Genomic DNA, 18,590 nt, shown 5'->3' with positions numbered 1-18,590 from the left:
CACACTCACCGGACCTGGGCTAGGACTGGGTCTGGCTGCTCCCGGAACTCAGCAGACTCTTCAGTAAATCTTGAGTGTTTCCTTCATATGCTTTTGGAGGCAGTGTGAGTAAATGTGGGGAATTCATTTCTAAACAGGCTTGGGCTGGGGCTGTCACTCTTGGATCATCACACACTGCTCTAACTGTACTTTTATTTTGCTTGGAAAATAATTTATACATTGAGTCTATTTTTGCTCTATAAACATCTACACAAAGTTCCACATACCAATGAATAAAAGCAGAATATTTTCATGCTCTCTGTGGAGGAGGAAGATCTTCCCATCTGGTTCAAAAAGTGAGTCAAGATGTAGAGCATTTAAAATCTGAGATGTAGACTATGGTGATCTGGGCTTAGAATTTTTGTCCAAAAAAAAAAAAAATCTAAACATGAAGAGTGATGCTAACTCTCACTGTGTGATTACGCTGCTTTCCATTCTGAAGCATGAATACTGATGGTGCTTCTTTTTAGGGACAGTGAAGGTTGTGGACACCTCCAACTGCAGTGGAATCTCAAGCTTAAAAGACTAACTTTTTACAGTAAGAAGTTTCAAAAAGGAAAAACACTGTTTTTCTCTTTGGATTTGTAGTTCATTTAAGAACCTTAAATTTTAATGCCTTCTTTGCTAATAACTCACAAAATTTACCTGCCAACAATTAAGGGTTCTTGAAACTCAATTGTTTTGGTCTCTGGGGACCTTGCAATCCAACCTCCCTCTGGGGGAATGAGTAAAGGATGCTGACCAATGCAGTTACTAAGGGATGAAAGCCAAGCTGGAAAAGCTCTCCAGTACCAAGGCAAAGGCCTCTCAAGCAGACAGGCTTAGAAGGGACCTAGCAGAACTGTCCACTTATGGGGAATTCTGATAGTTTATATTAACAAAGGGAATTCACTGTATGAATCTTGTGGGGGGAAAGGAGAACACTTTATAGGAACACTTAAAAATTATGTTAAAGATAAAATGAAACAATGAGCACCTTCTTTCTAATTGCAATTCTTGGGAAAAGTCACAAGCACTCTGCCCCAGAGTTCCTGTACTTTGACTTTTGCAGGAGTTGCAGGTGGACAGCCTGATGACTTCTGCAGCACTCACTGGGCAGCTCTGGGATCACCTGAAGCCACCCAGCAGGGCCACACCCTTTCGCTGCCCTCATTCCAAGATAACCCTGTAGAGTACATCGCCATGTATTTACCTACCTGGTCTCCCTTAGCTACACCAGAACTTGTGAGATTGCATGGAAGTGGTGTGGAAGGTGGCCCAGGGTAAACCCGGCTCCCAGGAAGCACATCAGCGACAGGAGGGGTGTCGCCACCGAGCCCACTGCCCAGGACCACGTGTGGTACCTTGTCGGCCTGGGGGCTGACCGTGGTGCCATATCTGCAGTAGGTCACGAAGTGCTCACAGTTGTTCCACAGCAGGCTGTAAGGGCACACGCCCAGCCGCTCCTCCGCCCTCTGAGCCACCTCCTCATTGAGCAGCGCCTTCTTCTGCAGGGACTCGTCCAGGTGATTGACCAGGACGTCGGCCCCGTAGGCAAAGTCCTCTACTGTGTCCACGCGGATGCTGGCCACCTTGACCACGACGCCCAGGAGGAGACGCTGGTTGGAGACCACCTTCTGGGTGCGCTTCTCGTCCGGGGTCAGGGCCAGCAAAATGTCAGGCATGAGGTGGGCTACGCGGTTGTTGCCCAGGTAGATGCCATAGTGGGTCAGGTGGGTGCGGGGCACCTCCAGCACGTCCCCGCGGAGGAAGGAACTGACTTCATAGGACCGGCTGCTTCTTTGGTCTTCTCCCTGAGCTCCCAGACTGAGAAGCTTTAAATTGGAGAGGAGCAGCTTGTCTAGCAGTAAGGAGACCGCGTCCAGCACGGGGCTCTTCATCCCGCGGAAAGAGCGACTTTCCAAAGCCGTGCCGCTGCGCAGTCCCGAGCCCGACTGAGGGTGTGCTCGGGTCAGCGGTGCGCGCTGCTTGTCACAGCCAGCCAAGCCGGGCTCCCGGTATACATAGACTGCGGAGCAGGGAGAGGGCGGAAAGGAGAGAAGCCAGAGATGGGGGTGCTGGGAAGGAAGAGGAGCCGGACCCCGCGGGAGCGCGGGAGAGCACCAAGGAGCTGGGCAGGGTGCAGTGCGGCGCGGGCCCCAAATGGCCTGGCCGGGATTTTATTGCCGTCGAAGATGTGTATATGGGAGGGGGGTGTCAAGTGCGGTCAGGACCCGGCGAGAGCAATGACTGGGCGGCACTGAGGGCTCGAACTCTGCGGGAGGCCGTGGGGGCCGCGGGATCGCGGGGACCTAAGCTCTGCGGCCTGCTTCGGGACTGGAGGTCTAGGGAGCCGCGCACGGATTCTCACTGGGCGCGCTCCGGGGGCTTCTGATCTTGGATGAAAACATCCCCTCCCAGGGCTCATCCCGCAGACCGACCTACAGTTTGCCTGTACTCCACAAGGTGCGCGCGCCGGGAAACTTTCAGTTCTTTCCTGAACGGATCTCTTGCCTTTCTAGCTTTGGAATCCAAGTGCTTCCCGGGGATTCCGGGGCTGCTTTGCACCCGGGGTTCCCTCATCCCCGAGCCCTCTGTCGCAACTCGAGTTCCCACGAGGTCGCGGGCACCCGCAGCCCTATGCGCGCACCTTCCAACTGTGGGCAGCGGAGCCCAACTTGCCCTGGCGCGGGGAATTAGGGTGCAGTGCGGCGCGGGCCCCTAGTGGCCTGGCCGGGATTTTATTGCCCTAACGGCATGACAACCTATTACGCCATTAATGTCTGTTTCCCCGGTGTGAGGGCCCCAAGGTTCCCGCTCCGGTCCGGAGGTGGCGCGGAGGGTCCTGCGGAGACCCAGGGTGCGAACGTGAAACTCCACGTGCCAAGGCTCCGCGCCGCGCCCCGGCGGCCGCCCACGCAGATGAATGGGCTTTACCCGAGCGGTCTTCGCGAGCCTGCAGAGGGCAGTCGCTGGAGGGTTGTTGAAGCGAATCAGACATTGTTTATCTGCATCTAGGGGCAGCATACTAGCTCACAGGCTTCCTTCATTCCGGGGACCCCTGGAAAAGGTCGAACGCGCCATCCAGACCTTCGCGGGCTCTTAACCTTGCATCAGCGTTCAGCTGGCGAACACAGGCGGAAGCAGCACAGATTCTGGCAAAGCGCCCTTGCTGGAGCCTCTAGCGACACAGGCCAAGAAAGGCACTTGGTAGTGAGACGTTTCCCTCTCTGGTGGTCACTAGCGGCTTATAATGTTGGCCTCCAACCTGGATTATTTGCAGGGAATAAAAGCACGGAGAAATGACTGGACACTTCCTGAAGACGTTTGGAGCAGAACATAATTAAGAGGGTCTCCCTTGTACTCAGTGGTCTGGCTCACCCTCCTGGTGTCCTGGGTGCAGTGTGCTGCTGGTTTGCATTTGAGTTTCTCCCCCTCTTGCTAGGGTGGGTGTTTTGACTGCCTGATTAGCAAGGGGAACCTCTTCAAAACGGAGGTGATCTCTGGAGGAGGCGAACTGGTGCATTTCTGCTGCCTCAGAGATGAATGGGGTAGAGGGTGGTTGTTAGATTTGCTGAAGATTATGTTTGCCTCCGTGGTATCCCGAGCTTTAACCCAACCTATTATGCCATTAAATAAAATTTTCTCAAAAGAACTGCCCGCAAGCAGCCCTCTCCGCTGCAGACCTGCTGGGCCTTTGGCCCAGGACCACCCTAGGTTTTAAGTGAGGAATCTTCATTTCCCTGTTGCTGCCCTACCTTAGGCCTGGAGGAGGGGTCATGCCTGCTTTTCCATTGAAAAATCTGTGACAACCAGGGAGCTTTTGTTAGGGAGACTGCTTGCCTTCTCCCCTCTGTCCACCACCCTGGTAGCCTCACCTTGCAGAAATCCGGTTCTTGTAATGCCTTCTCAATGCTGCATTTATTTCTGTCGCTGAGGGGTCAGATTTTGTCAACTCCCTAGAGGGTGCCTGCCTAAACATACTGTACTAACAGGTTCATGGGCACAAACTGTATCTGTTTATCTTCCATGATAATATGTGAATGTTCAAAGTTCTTAAATACACACAAGTAGTGACTGTGTCTGACATGGTGATTCAACAAAGTCCTGAACTTTCCTGGGCATCATGTAGATTCCTAGGAGCAGTCAAACCTCACCTTGGCCTCCAACCTCCACTTCCCTTCCCACATGCAGGAGCCACCACTGCACTGTGGCCACCTGTGGTGAGTTTCCTGGACCTGCATCTTTCTAGTTGTAGAGCTCAGCTCTAGGTCACTTTCTCCATGTTACCCAGGCCAAGAGGTATTCAGGTCTCAGTGCAAAAGGGCCTGAAATTATGGCCCTCAGAGCCTCTCTTCTTTGGAAGGAAAAAGATTTTCCTGTCAGGACCCAGGATAGGGAGGAGAGGGAGAGGCCAGTGGAGGCATTTGGGAAGGTTACCGATTTTCCATCTGTGGACTCCTTACCTCTCTAGAGCCCCTTGTGCCTAAGAGAAGTCTGTGGAACAGAGGATGTAGGTACTCATTGTGATATGCTGCTTGCATACACACTGACCTACACATTTGTTCCTGTAGTCCTCATAACAACCACAAGAAGCTGCAGCTCTGTTTTACTTAGGAGGAGATTGAAACTGGAGACCCTGCTGGGTCCCAGTGCTGATGTGCGGACCTGGACTCAGCCTCAGGTCTCGTTTACTCCCAGATCCTTACCTACCCCAGGGAGGGCCTGCCCTTCCAGCAGCCCACCCACCATTTACTGAGTGCCTGCTGTGTGCCCCTTGCCAGTCACTGCAGGTCTGGGAGTTTAATAAAATAGCCTTTGGTTTAAATCCCATGTCCTTGCTTTGTTGTTTGGACTTCATTTTTCTAGTGCTGTGGGGTCCATATTTTGGTGTCACCTGTTTTCCTAGGATAAAAAGAAAGGGCTGCTGAGGTTCTGGTTAGTAGTATGCCCTGAAGGTCCCTGCACATGAATGGCTCTGGTCTTACATCCTCCTTTAGGATGTGAACCTGGGTGGTAGGAACGCAGTGACTCAGCTAAGGCAGAGTCAAAGGCAGAGCACAGTCTCTGTGTCCCAGAGTTCTTTTGTGTTAGACTTTGTCTTCCCTGTGCCAGCAGCCTGATGAACTAATTCGATTTCCTAAACTGCATGGCTTTAAGTTCTTGTCCCCCTTTACTATTATCATTATTACACTAACTTAGGTCACTGAATCACTGGGCTCACGAATAATGTTTATTTTCTTTGTTTTTCTTCTGGGCTAGCTATCTTTGTGTTCACTTACATATGTTCAGGTCTGGCCTCCAGCTGGCAAGCATAGGTCCTAAGTAGCTAACTCAAGGGGTGGGGAGAATGAAAGCTTTCATGGAATTCCTCTGGAAAGCAGAAGAAAAGGAGCAGGCACCCTTCCGTAGAGCCTCCTCATACCAGGAGTGCGGCATGGACTGTTAGGCCCATGGGAATTAGTTGCCTCCTGGGAGGAAAGTATACCTAGCTTCCTCTCTGGTAGGCTGCACCTTATTGAAAGGGCTTCCCTCATTTGCATTGTCTCTAGAATATTAACAGAAAGGAGAAGGCAATACAAAAATATACAGGGAAGTAGTATTTAACTATTTTTGCCAATAGAAAAAGGGCATTCTCATCTGGCATAGCTGCCCACTCCTGCAGCCTCAGCATTTTGTGTGGGGGGGGTGCGGTGAAGCAGGAGAATCACAAGGTCCTCAGCTTGGACAATTTATTAAGTTAGCAAGACCCTCTTTCAAAATTTAAAAGGGCTGTGGATGTAATTCAATCCTTAGTAATGGCCCATGTAAAAATATTTTTTAAGAAGTAATGATTGAACTGAATCTAAATGTGTAAGTAGACATTCAGGAAGACAAGAATACACTGTACTTGAAAGCATTGAAATAATTGAGTATTAAAGCATTTAATTCCTTTTAGGAAATTTATCAGGAATAATTTAAATAATGCTTATCTTCTTGTCATATGACTCAAATACAAAGCTAACATCTGTTCTTACTTTGGGAAATTGTAACTCTTCTGAGTTCAAATTAGGTCCCAATATTTTATCACTTGCAGTTCCAGGGCCATGAAGTGCTATAATCTGAGTTTCCTTGATGAGAAGCTCACTTCAGCAGCACCGCTTCCTGTACGACCTGCTTTTCAGGGCAACCCCCCTCCTCACTGATCTCCATTTGGAGCTTCCTCTTCCAGCTTCCCACTCTGGTGGACCTGGGCCTCCTGCAGCAGAGGCTGTCATCGTTCCTGCGTGCAGCTGGCTTGTCACACTGCAGAGCTAGTGCCAGCCTTACTGGCTGCCTTCCGCACTTGCATGTCGGCGGGTTCCCTCTTCAGTTACCCACTTTTGCTAAAGGCCACCAGAGTGTTTACACTAGGAGCCCCCTGAGACAACGCAAGTGGATGCTTTCCTGTCTGTGAGTGAAGTAGACAATCCGTGCCTGGTGAGCAGTCACCAACTGACTTTGAAAGAGGTGTTGTGATTAGTCACTGGTATGCACCTGTTCTTCCTGTAGTGACTTGGGCATGAAGAATTAGCAGTGAAGTGTGTGCTTTGCGTGATTATTCAGCTAATGCACTGTGGTAACTACGGTCAGAACAACACTGCTGCGGGAGGCTATTATCTAACCAACACACGGTAACTGTAATGGAGGCATTCAGAGTGATATAGGTGGGGCTGCCAGTTTTGCTCAATATTGAAGTCATGCAGGTAAATTTTTGTCCTAATTTTTATTTTATTTTATTTTTTTTGCACTACCAGGGATTGAACTCAGGACCTTGAACTTGACAGGCAGGCACTTATGTTGCTGAACTATATGCCTGGACTTCCTGCTTTTTATTTTAGACAATGAAAAAATAATTTCTTGAGATTTTACCATCTCAATAGACAATGAAGTACCAAAACTGAAATCTGTCTTAGATTGTATTATATCTCCAAAGGAAGATCATTTAAAGTTCTATCTGTTCTCCCATTCTTTATCTTGATGATACAAGGTTAGTATTACTACTTTGGTGAGCAGTATTTTATGTATTATAATGATGTCCTCATTGCTCTATTTGTATTCACTTCAAAAAAACAAAGATGCATGTGGCAAACCACCTGAGCAGCTCTCCTTGAAAGAAGAGCAAGTGTCTCCATTTTGACTGAGCCTGACCCTATTTCCTTGTATTGATATATACAGAGCTGGCTAGGACTTCTCTTTGCCTTTTCAATTGGCCTTAAGCAATGTATATTGGTCTAACTGAGGTGCTGGTGATAGTTTTTGAAGATGGCATGCATGTTTCCCTTGTAATCTACACCTGCTGCTCTCTAATGTGAGCCTGGTTAAGACAGGATGCTGAGCCCAATGCTCCATGCAGCCCTCTGGGATCGAGCCTCGAGATAGAGGCTATGACTTCCTGGGGCTTGAAAGATTACATCAGAGCTGAAGCACCAGACCCCTGAAACATTAGATACTATCTCAGTAGCATAATGCAAACTACTTTCTTTGCATATCCTCTCTGCATGTGACAGTGGTAGATGTAGGCCTAGCTCAGCTCACAGTACTCACCTACTTCCCACAATTCTGAGTCATTCCTCCTCAAGTCACTCCTCCTCCACTAAATAAAACCTGGGTGCAGCCCTGGATCAGCCTCTTTGCTCCGGAAAGCCATCTTTGTGACTGAACTCAAGGCCCCTTGGCTCCCCAATAATTATAAATATGTTTTAGTGTCTTTACTTTCACCATGGGTTGCACTGGGAGTAGTAGATTGGAATTAGCTTGGTGGGATTCCAATAACATGTCTTTAGGATTACAAATATTGACTTCTTGGACCAACATGAGAACCTGGAGGGGACACCTACAGATGCTAAGAAATACATATAGTTCTCCAAAGAGTTGTCAATGATTGTCAGATGTATCATCTACTTGTTATCTATTTCTAGATGTCACATTGCTATATTCAAAAAGACTTTTATGACATTTAAATTTATACATTTAGGAAAGATGTCATTGCTTTCTTTGAGCTATTACCATATTGCATTAATTATAGTATCATGAATGTCAGCATATAATTCTGTTTATAAACTTAAAAAATAAAAGTACCTATGACTTCTACAAATGGAAGTTATTTTAAATGTCAATTGTTTGATATGTCTGGCATTAACTTGCAACAAGAAATTGGAACATTAAATTCCTTCTCTTAGTGACCTCTCCTCAAAAAGCAGAATGCAGAGCCCTTACTTGGACGTTGACATTAATAAAAGGTAAAAAGCTAAATATTTACATGTATTCCAAGTAAGCCTTTTGAGTGTTAATTGCCCATACAAAAATATGGAAAGAAAGGAGCTTGATAACTAGTAATCACAATTTATAAAGTACAAGCATGTAATTCTAAAGCTTCTAGAGGCAGTATGTCTTATAAGCAGGTCATTGCCATTCACAGCAATGGACACCAAAGCAATATGTGTAGGTTTTGTTGTTTTTTTTGTTTTTGTTTTTGTTTTTTTTTTTAGATCAGGAGGCTAATATAAAACCAAGACAGCCTGCAGCTCCTCAAGACTCTAGCTTTATTCCCATTGGCCACTTGGGTCTCTTGCAGTGGCCCATCTTGCATGCAGGACATGTATTTTCCTTTCTTCAGGGCACTTTTTTTTTTGAATAGTTCTTTTCCAATTCTTTTCTTCCTTTTTTATCATTACTAAAGGTTCAACTTTAACATTTCTTTTTGTGGTCTATCCAATTCTTTGAGCAAGACAGTAAGAGTTTTGAAAGGACTGCTGGTTACTACAACAATTAGTAGCAGTACTAAGGATTAAACCAGGCCCTTTGTACTGAGTTACAAACTGAGCCCTTTTTATTTTAGGACCTCATCTTGCTAAATTGCCCATGCAGGCCTTGAAATTGCAACCCTCCTTCCTCAGAGACGGGATTATAGGCATGCACTATCATACCCAGCTCTGCTAGAAATTCAGGTTGGCATTATTCCCCATTTTTATTACTATTCTCATTATTTTCAGAAAAATTCTGTTCTGCATTACATTTCCCCCACTTTTTGTCTACTTCCAGCCAAGAATAGACTCATCTTGGTGAGTTCAATCCCCGGTTCCGCCAAAAAAAAAAAAAAGAAATAAAGAGCATAACATTTATCTGGGACTAACTAAGGTTAAAACTAAGGAAGCACAAATTCAAAGATCCTTACTATGTGTCTTGAAGCCTAAAGAAAATAGAAGCTGATTTAAAATCCAAAAGCACAAAAGGGCTTGGCAGTTACATTATTTGTTAGAGGAATGATGGCCAGTGCTGGTGTTGGCAAAAGGTAAGCTGTTTTGTAAGAGAGAGGTCGGGGCAGTCTGAGCCTCTGGGCAGTTTGGGGGAACAGGTCCCTTGAACAGGTCAGTAGAGGTCACCAACATTTGAAGAAGCTTTATATTTGGTTCTGTTCAAATGTCAGCATGAATTGGTGAGGTAGAGCCTGTGCCTGCATCTCAGTTCAAAGATCAGCTTGAATGTCAGCTTTTTCTCGCTGACACTACCAGTTAATTTGAGAGACTCACAATAATTTTATTTCTAGAGTTACTAAGAGAGAAATCCCTCAGACTGGATGCTTGGGTATTACTTAATCCTCTAATTGTTCCATGTGGTCGTATAAACATTTTTATGTTTACTTCCCCCACCCCCAGTTTTGTTTAGTATTCATGAAAAAGTCTCTGTTATAAAATAGAAAAGCTAAGCTTTGTGTCCCAGTATTAATTTTCTCAGGTACTAACGGGAGGATACTACTGACCTCCGAAAGGTGCTGGGAAGATGAGAGAAAATGGGCCTGGCACCTACATGGGCTTAATAAGCTGAAGCACAAGCCTGTAGGTGGCACTGCCTCCCCATATTCAGAGCATCTTTTCTAGTCCCCATGCAGCAGCTCTTCCTGCTCATGTTTGAGGCTTTTCTGCCCTCTGACCTTTGCACTGCCATTTTGCTCTCAGAAATGAAGCAGTTGCTTGGCTTTCCTGCTACTACATCTTTGAAAAGCATGTCCAGGAGGAATCAAGGCAACCGCAGGACCCCCTAGGTGGCTACTCTGGCCATGTGGCCCTTCCATCCCTTGGCCATTCTGCCTCAGCTACCATGGTAGCCTTTTTAAAATCACAGGAGTGTCCAGAGTGGCTTAGCCAACAGCCACTGAATGGGATGGGGCTTTGAAAGCAAGGGCTTGGTAAAGTCACTGACAGAGAAGCACTCTGCTTGTAGCAAACTGGGTAAAAGGAGAGTTTGGAATTTGTCAGAGGAAGGAGTATTGAGGGGTGTGCTATAGGGACCATGGCTATGAGCCAAAGCTTGTATGTTATTCGTTTAGTACTTTTTGTTACCATGCTGGGTACTGAACCTCATGCTATGCATACAGTCTACCACTGAGCTACAGCCCCTACCCCAAAGCTTGAAGTACAAATAAATACCTCCTTTTCATAAATCAGAATCTAGAACAGCTAAATAACTGTTAAGTTATAATTAGCAATTGTATTGATCACTCGAGAGTTTTGCATTATTAAAGATTCCTCCTGAAGTTCAGTGCATACTTGTAATTATAAAACTCATGCTTGTAATCCTAGCACTTTGGGAGGCTGAGGCAGGATAATTTCAAATCTGAGACCAGCTTGAATAACTTAGTGCCTTAGTAAGACCCTGTCTCAAAAAAATTAATAAAGGACAAAGGCCTGGGGGTTGTAGCTCGTACAGAAGTACTGGGTTCAATGTTAAGCAGTGAAGAAGAATAAAGGAGATTCCATCTGGTATGGAAATATTTTCATACCAATAGTGTATTTGGGAACTTGACACTGAGAACAATTAATTAACTTTTTCTGATATATTCAAATAAATTAAAGATAAACTAACAAAAATATAATTCTCCAACTTGCAAATAGTAAATATTAACATTAAATTTCAAATTGTACAACTAGTCAAATCAACCTTCAGCTGTTCCAAGTGCTATCTATTGCTTTATTTTGAGTTTTAGCAAGAAATATTTAGATCATAGTTTAGTGCAATGAAACTAGAAATCAATAACAAAAGAAAGCACAGAAATTATGGAAATTAAACAACACTGTCTTGAACAATCAATTAGTTTCAGAAGAAATTAGACAGTTTCTAGAATCAAATAATAATGCCAGGAGGTTTATAGCAGCAAATTCCCACATCAGGAGTAAAGTAAGTTCAAATCAAAAACCTAATGATGCACCTCAAGGCCCTAGGAAAACAAGAACAATTCAAATCTAAAACTAACATAATGAAGGTAATTATAATGATCAGAGCAGAAATAAATAAAATTGAGGGTACAAGCAACTGCAAAGAATCAATGAATGAAAGAGTTGGTTCTTTGAAAAAATAGACAAAATAGACAAAACCTTAGTCATCCTTACCAAAATGTGGAAAGATCCAACTCCATGTAATTAGAAATAAAAAAGGTGACATCATAGGGGATTCTGTCAAAATTCAAAAAAATCATTGGTAACTACTTTGAGAACTTGTACTGCAAGAAAATGAAAAAAATTCAGAAGAAATGGATAGATACCTGGTTACATATGAGCTACCAACACTGAACCAGGAAGGTAATTAATAAATCTGTATCAGTCAATGATGAAATAGTAACAAAACAACTAAGAAATGCCCAGGTCCTGATGGATTTACTGCCGACTTCTATCAGAACTTTTTGAGAAAATCTAATGTTAGTACTCTTCAAACTCCTTAATAAAATGAAAAAGGAAGCAGTATTCTCAAAGTCATTCCTAGAAGCAATGATTACTTTGATTCTAAAACCAGAAAAGGACCCAACCATAAAAGAGTATAGATAGGCCACTCTCCATAATGTGCATAGATGCAAAAATCCTAAGATCCTGGCAGAGAGAAGGCAGCAAATCATCAAAAAGTTCATGTATGGTGACCAAGAAAGCTTCATCCCAGGGATGCAGGAGTGAAAGTTTGATACAATTTATCACGCATGGTTCACAGTCTACGTCACTTGTTTCGCATTGGTTGTGTTGCATACAACTTTCACATTATCAGTGTAATTATGTGTTTCTAGGGCGTCGTATATGTCTTCTTTCTTGCCACGTGAATATTGAAGGAAAACTATGTCAGCTAAACCAGAAATGGTTTATCACTGCTAAGCGTATCATTCACACGCAGTGCAACATACAAGTCTAGATTTCATTCTGCCAAAACTTTGGTCATCAGAAAATGCCATATTAAAACTGCAAATTCTTGATGGGAAAGTTGGAATGAGAATAAAACAGGACAAACCTCTCTTTGTTTGTCCCTCTCAGAAATAGGGATAAACACACTAGGGTAGGAAAGCCGAGTCTTTTGGCATCTGTTGATCAATTACATAAAAATGATGAATTGATTTAAAATTGGGCTGAATGGCTTCTCTGCACCTACCTGGGTATTGATGGTGTTCTCTGTTAGCCTAATTGCATGAGGTGCCCTTATTCTTTAATCTCACAGGAAAACAAAACCAAACCACTGTGATTACTTGACTTTTTCTTTTTTTTTTTCCAGAAAAAAATCCCTTTTCCTCCATTTAACAAATCAGGGCATTATATACAATGCCTAAAGACACTTAATTTACGATGACTGCTTTTAGCTTTAGCACTAAACAAGGGTGTGTTTTGGTTGAAAGTTACGCGTATGGCTAATCTGTCAGTATGCGGGCTGAGAGCAAAGTTCCTCTTCTCTCCTCCAGGACCTGAGCTTTGCTTTGGGAAGAGCGAGGTGGTACCCTCCTCCTTCCCTGTAGGAGAAAAAGCGAGAACAACTTCCAATTAGAAGAGGGGCAAGGCAGTAAGGAACGGAAGGGAGGGAAGGCAGAAGAAAAAAGAATGGAAGGAAAAGAGTGGAAACAAAGCTTTTGTAAATGGGAGAAAAAGGATTGAAGGCAGGCGAAGAGAGCGAAGAGAACGGAAAAAATAATAAAGATATATTATGTGCAAGTACAAATTCCCTATAATGACTGTGACCAATATGTAGCAGTAATCTCTCTCTCTCTCTCTCTCTCTCTCTCTCTCTCTCTCTCTCTCTCTCGAGAGAGAGAGAGAGAGAGAGATTTTTAAAGAAGTCCCCGAGGGGGCTCTTTTACCTTGGAGTGAAGCTTCCCTTCTTGCGCACTTCCTGGGCCTGGACTGCGGGCCCCAGGGCGACCCTGGCTCCTAGAGTGTGCCCACCCTCCTCGGCGCGCTCCCCTGCAGACAGCCCCACTAGTGCAGCACCGGGTCCAGGGCCCCTGGGCTTGCGGAGGACCAGGAACCTCTCGCAGCAGGGCCAGCTGGGGCCACTGCCTACCACCTGGAAGGGGCGACAGGAAAGGGTTTCCGGGCCTCGTCCTGCTCTTCTAGGGCTCAGGGCGAGTGGAAAACTGTAACAGAGAGCGGCAGAAAGGGCCCTCGGTTCCGAAGCCCGAAGCCCGGGGCGCCAGCAGCAGCGGGTCAAGGACCTGGTGGAAGGGTGGCTGGGCGACCGCGGGGACTTAGCTTCCTCTTACTGTGTTAGAAAATCCACCAGATGAGAAGGGGCCCACGGAAACTCGGCCGGGGACCTGGAGCATGAGGGGGGTAGATCTAGCTCCCCTTGAAATTCCGCCTTGCACGCGGTCCCTGGGACCCAGGGCCCAAGACTCAGCCGGAGGATGACCTCCGCCGAGCCGAGGCTTCTCTCTCCCATCTGTCTCGGGCCGTGGGGCTTTGGAGCAGTCAACCTGAGCTCATCTTCGAGGACTGTGCGAATAACGTGTGCTAGTTCTATGGTGGTAAAAGACTTGTTTTTCTTTATGGTAAAAATACGCTTTTTAGAAAACATTTTTCTCTATGTTTCACCGATTTTTTTTTTTTTTTTTCAGGCAGACAGGATAATTACTGCACCACCCGGCTTCCACACACTTTATCACAGCAGCGCGCTGACCGTAGCTTATCATAAGCCACTTTGCACGGGACGGAAGAGCAAGAAAGGGCTCAGTCCTGCTCACGCCCCAGCCCGCCCCTGAGCAACCCCAGCTCCAAGGACCCTTTTGCTTTCTAAGTAGGTCCTCCGCCTGGGGAAGGGTCTAGCTTTGCCGGCAGGGTGGAAGCGGTCAAGCGCGGGACTGCAGGCAGCTGCTGGCAGCGTTCACACACAAACCGCGGGTCCGACCTTCCCTGCTCTCTGGGATACTGAGCTGGGTCGCCGTCAGCAGCCTGGCCGCAGCCCTCTTCGACCCTCCCACCCCTCCTAAACGCTTTTGGCCAAACCAAATCAATTTCTGAGTCTCTCTCAGCCCCCAGGGAAGCTCGGTAGGGACTTCTTCCTTGGTTCCTGCACCCCAGCGGGGCGCGGCGGTAGGGGTCAGACTATGGTAAACCCAGAGGCTGTGACCAGCAGGAATCGCCCCAAGGGAGCGCAGCCGCCTCCGCCCTGCCCAACCGAGGCTCCCACCAGAGCCCTTTCTGGTGGCCCTTGGCTGCGCGCCCCGGATTGGGGTTTGTGTATGCGCAAAGGCCATGGGTGAGGCGGGGGGAATCAAGCGTGGAGACTCTGGCCTGGAGCAGGAGGAGAATTGAGGCGGGAGCAGTGGACCAGAAGAGTGGCGAAGAGCATGCTTGGCACTGGCGCTAAGCCGAGCCGGAACCTGCGCGCTCCAGCTAGAGGTTGGCCCTGGGGACCCTCGTGAGCGGGCTCTAGCAGCGACCTCGTCTGGCATGTCCACCCCTTGCCCTCGAGCTCCTGGAGTGCAGGGTCTCAGAAATTAGGAAGCCAAAGTGCCCTTTGGAGGTAAAAGCAGGCACTTCCGGCGTTGCCCTGTCCCACTTTCCTTGAGGGCGCGGTTGGGCCCATGACGGTTTTGGGCATAGCATCATGGGCCCAACCCACAGCGGTCCTGAAAGCGCACTGTGTGAATCTGGCCTTTCTTTACTCTCTCGCAGAGGTATCGATGAAGGTCTTAGATTGGGACCTTTTGAATCCGCCCCACGCCCAAGGAATATTCAGAGTTCGTGTTCATTTTATCACTTTCTTTGGGGGTTACAAGGTAAATGGCTCCAGGCCGAATCTTCAGTCTTAAGTACCTACACCTCCTTTCTAAATCCTACTTGTTCATTTGCGATTTTCCTTCAAAATCCTCAATCTGGAGCAACTAAGAGAGATAACCTTGGAAAGAACGTCGTTTCTTCATAAATAACACTTTTCTGCACGTTTGTGGCAGGTCACTAGCGCCTCATAGGTCTAAATTTATAGGTAGTTGGGGGTGAGCAGTTTTCAGGGGTCGCTGCTACTCCAAGCCCTCCGCCCCCGAATCTGTTCACTGGGTGACATAGCGCACAGAGCTTCTGGGAGAAAAAATAGGCTGATTTTAAAAATGTGTCAGATGTGCTCTTTAAATAGATTATAAACCAGTTAAAACTATAGTTTGTTTCATCAGCGTTCGTGTTCTTTTCTTTGTAGTTCCTCTTTAAGACATAAAGTTTGGATGGTTTGGTTGGCACTTTTTAACTAGTCAGAGAAGACAGCATTTCACTGTGTGGGCATGCAAAACTTGGAAAGTGCAGCAGCTACTTTATTGGAAAATAAGTAAGAGTCCTCCTATTATTTTTTTTCTCTCAAAATCAGGCGATTAAAATCTCAGTTCTAAAAATTACAGCGTTCACTGCAAAATTCAGATCATCTGAGACATTAAAAGGTTTTTCATTTAAGGCTTTTAAGCATAGTTGATAATTCTGACTGCAGGCTGAGCACTTTCTGTGCCCTATATGTTTATATTCTTAAGTAAGCAGTTTAAATAGGGCACAAGTTGGAAAATGAAAATGTAAAATATTTAAGAAAAATTCAGGGCCTCAATTTCAGAAGTTATAGTTTGCTGAGATATGTCAGTGTAAAGAATATAATACAAAAAATTTGGGGCATGTAGTTGCCATGTTCGATCCCTGGTTCCACATGCCATGCTGGCCCCCAAACTGTGGGTGCAGGGTGCCAGCCCCTGAAACCGAGTCTGGTGGTGCACCTGTAATCCCAAAACTGGGGAGGCTGAGACAGGAGAATCACTACGAGTCTGAACTACATAGTGAGACCCTATAAAAAAAAAAAAGAGTAATGTTCCTGAGGACTCTCTGATTTGCTGTGACAGCTGTGATTATAGAGCAGAGTGATGTCATTATAACCTAATTAATTTTTTAATTGCATAAATTGCAATCATGTGCTATTGAACACATATTTACCAACATAAGTACACAGTAAATTTGGAAGTAAATTACACAAAATCTAATTTCTCTTACCAGAAATTTATCAGCTTTTCCAGGCATTTACTTGTAGGGTTGCGATAGCTACATCATCGCTGACCAGTTAGAATTCATACTGTTGTTTTTTTTTAAGGGATAGTACATTTGGTGAAAGTTGCGCACTTAGGTTCCTGCTGGTCATAATAAACAAGATGAGAGGGAGCAACATTCCAACATCCTTGTTAGTGCCAAGCAAGGTTTAGAAGCCTCATATGGCAATCAGTTGTGCGGTCATCAGGATTTGGAGGCTTCTCATAGTTCATAACTGTGAGCTGAGCTTTGGGCAGAAGAACTATGCTGACAAGCTACCGCTGCCCTCTTTGCTCAGGTAAATCGCTGTCTGTAGCTGCTTGTCATTCTCATTCACATGTAAATGGACTCCTTAGTTGCCCCCTGGGTACTGGGACAAAATATACACCACCTTTCCATTTAGAGTTTGTTCAGTAGCAGCAATATCTTGGGGCATCTTATGCATCTCTGTTAAGCTTTCCAGCTCAGTAGAAGACTGAAGCATTAGTATTTTTAATTTTCTATAAAACTTGTAGCAAAAAGAGAGAGTACATAAAGAATGGCAAATGAAGCCAGTTTTCCAAAGTGTATGATTCTATTCTGGGCAGGAAATCAGGAATATTTTCACTTTTTCAGACCACTAGATCAATTTCATTACACAGCTATCGAATACACTACAGGTTATATTTAGAATACAGTTGGTCTTGAAGCCTAGAGACCATCATTTTCTTAAGCTTGTATTACTAGGAGGAAAATGTAGATGGAACAGATTGAACAGAAAGCACTGTTTGCAGTGTTCCCAGGAAAACAAGATAAATATTTAAACACCTTGTTCTTCTAAAGGCAGGCCCTTTAGCAAAAATACAGTGTGAGAGAATGAGAGTGACTTTATGAAAGACACTCACAGTGGGATCACCAAACTCAGAACAGAATCCTTTGTGGTTCCTCCCTTGTAGCTAACAGTGTGACTGTCCCCATGGTACTCAGCAGGAGATCTATGACAGACTGACTCCTGGTGTATAGGAGGCCTGTTGGGTAGAGCTGAGAGTTAGCCTCACTTGTGAATACCCTTTTCAAACATTTTTTATAGGATCTGAGTCTTGAAGACCTGTCTGAAAAGCCCAAATAAAATTTTGTTGGATTTAATTGAGTTTTAAGAGGTTTTTTGATCCTGGCAATGGGGCACATTACAAGGTGAATATGTGAATATGGCCTCATACAGGAATTAGAACTGGAAGGGATCTTACAAGCTGACCCCAACTTTCTCATTTTTCAAAGGAATAAGCAAAGTTACATATTATGAGGTAAATTAGAAAAATCTTTTCTCTGTTTGGGAAAACTGAAATCTAGCAGGGAAGCAAAGCACTGACTGGTAGAAGACAAGAGTTTCTAAACCTAACTATGCAGGTCACCTCTGGCAGGAGTCTTCTTATCCCATCCTCATTATTTTTGGGCAAAAATTTTTGAAATGATTTCTGTTAAGTTCTGTGTTGGCTTGCAAATGTGTTAAGTCATAACTGAGGCACAAATTTAATGAAGGCATGCACAAGAAATAGCTAAAAGATAATGATGGGACGTAGAGATGTGTCTTATAATTTGTAAGCCTCAATTTATGTGACATTAGTGATATTTACATGATACAAATAGGTATAAACATTGTGCATCAAAAAAACAGTTAAAGACTAATTGGGCACTTTGGAAACTATGCAAATCTTTGCTTCTTTCTTTCACCTTTTATCAATTCATCAATTTACTGTTTATTAGGCTTTTTACAAAAAGGTGCAAAAAAGGTGGGGGAAGTCTTGTGGAGGGAAATTGAACAACTGGCAAGATGGAGCTTGTGCCTTTCTGCAAATTTCAGTCAGGGCACTCTCATTAAATGACTCCCAGAACAAAACAGAATTGACTCTCTTCTGTGTGCTCATGTTTATGCGTAAGAAGCTTCATGTCTACCACCAGTCAATGAAGACTCATCAGTCATTTTTGTTTTCAGCTATTGATTTAATTAATAAAAGTGGGTTTCACTGGCCTTAGAAACAAAGTAAAAGAGCAGAGAAAAAGGGCAATATGAGCATGTTTCCTGTTTTTATAGGCTCAATCCTCTCATTATACATATGTATATTTCTATATCCATGCAACTACACAAATAACATTTGTACATATCATCAGAATATAACACCAATGACAACACACTTTCATTGTCTTCCCAGAGTTACTGAGTTCTAAAAATGTAGAGTTAGGAGATATGTTTTGGCTATTGTTTCTCTTTTAAGTCTT

At 44.9% G+C, this 18,590-nt stretch overlaps 1 protein-coding gene across 1 annotated transcript in view; it reads right to left on the bottom strand.

Moving 5' to 3' along the window:
- Positions 1 to 2,073, bottom strand: part of LOC101572236 (lecithin retinol acyltransferase-like) — a 9,992-nt gene extending 7,919 nt beyond the window's left edge. Inside the window, exon 1 of the mRNA XM_004645454.2 lies at positions 1,383 to 2,073. Coding sequence (XP_004645511.1) covers positions 1,383 to 1,919 — 537 coding nt within the window. The 5' untranslated portion in view covers positions 1,920 to 2,073. The remainder of the gene's footprint in view (positions 1 to 1,382) is intronic.
- Positions 2,074 to 18,590: the final 16,517 nt, after the last annotated feature.

Source organism: Octodon degus, unplaced genomic scaffold (assembly GCF_000260255.1).
Source record: "Octodon degus isolate 3935 unplaced genomic scaffold, OctDeg1.0 scaffold00227, whole genome shotgun sequence".
NCBI lineage: Eukaryota > Metazoa > Chordata > Mammalia > Rodentia > Octodontidae > Octodon > Octodon degus.
The sequence above is the reverse complement of the archived record's forward strand: the minus strand, read 5'-3'. Positions and strand labels throughout refer to the sequence as shown.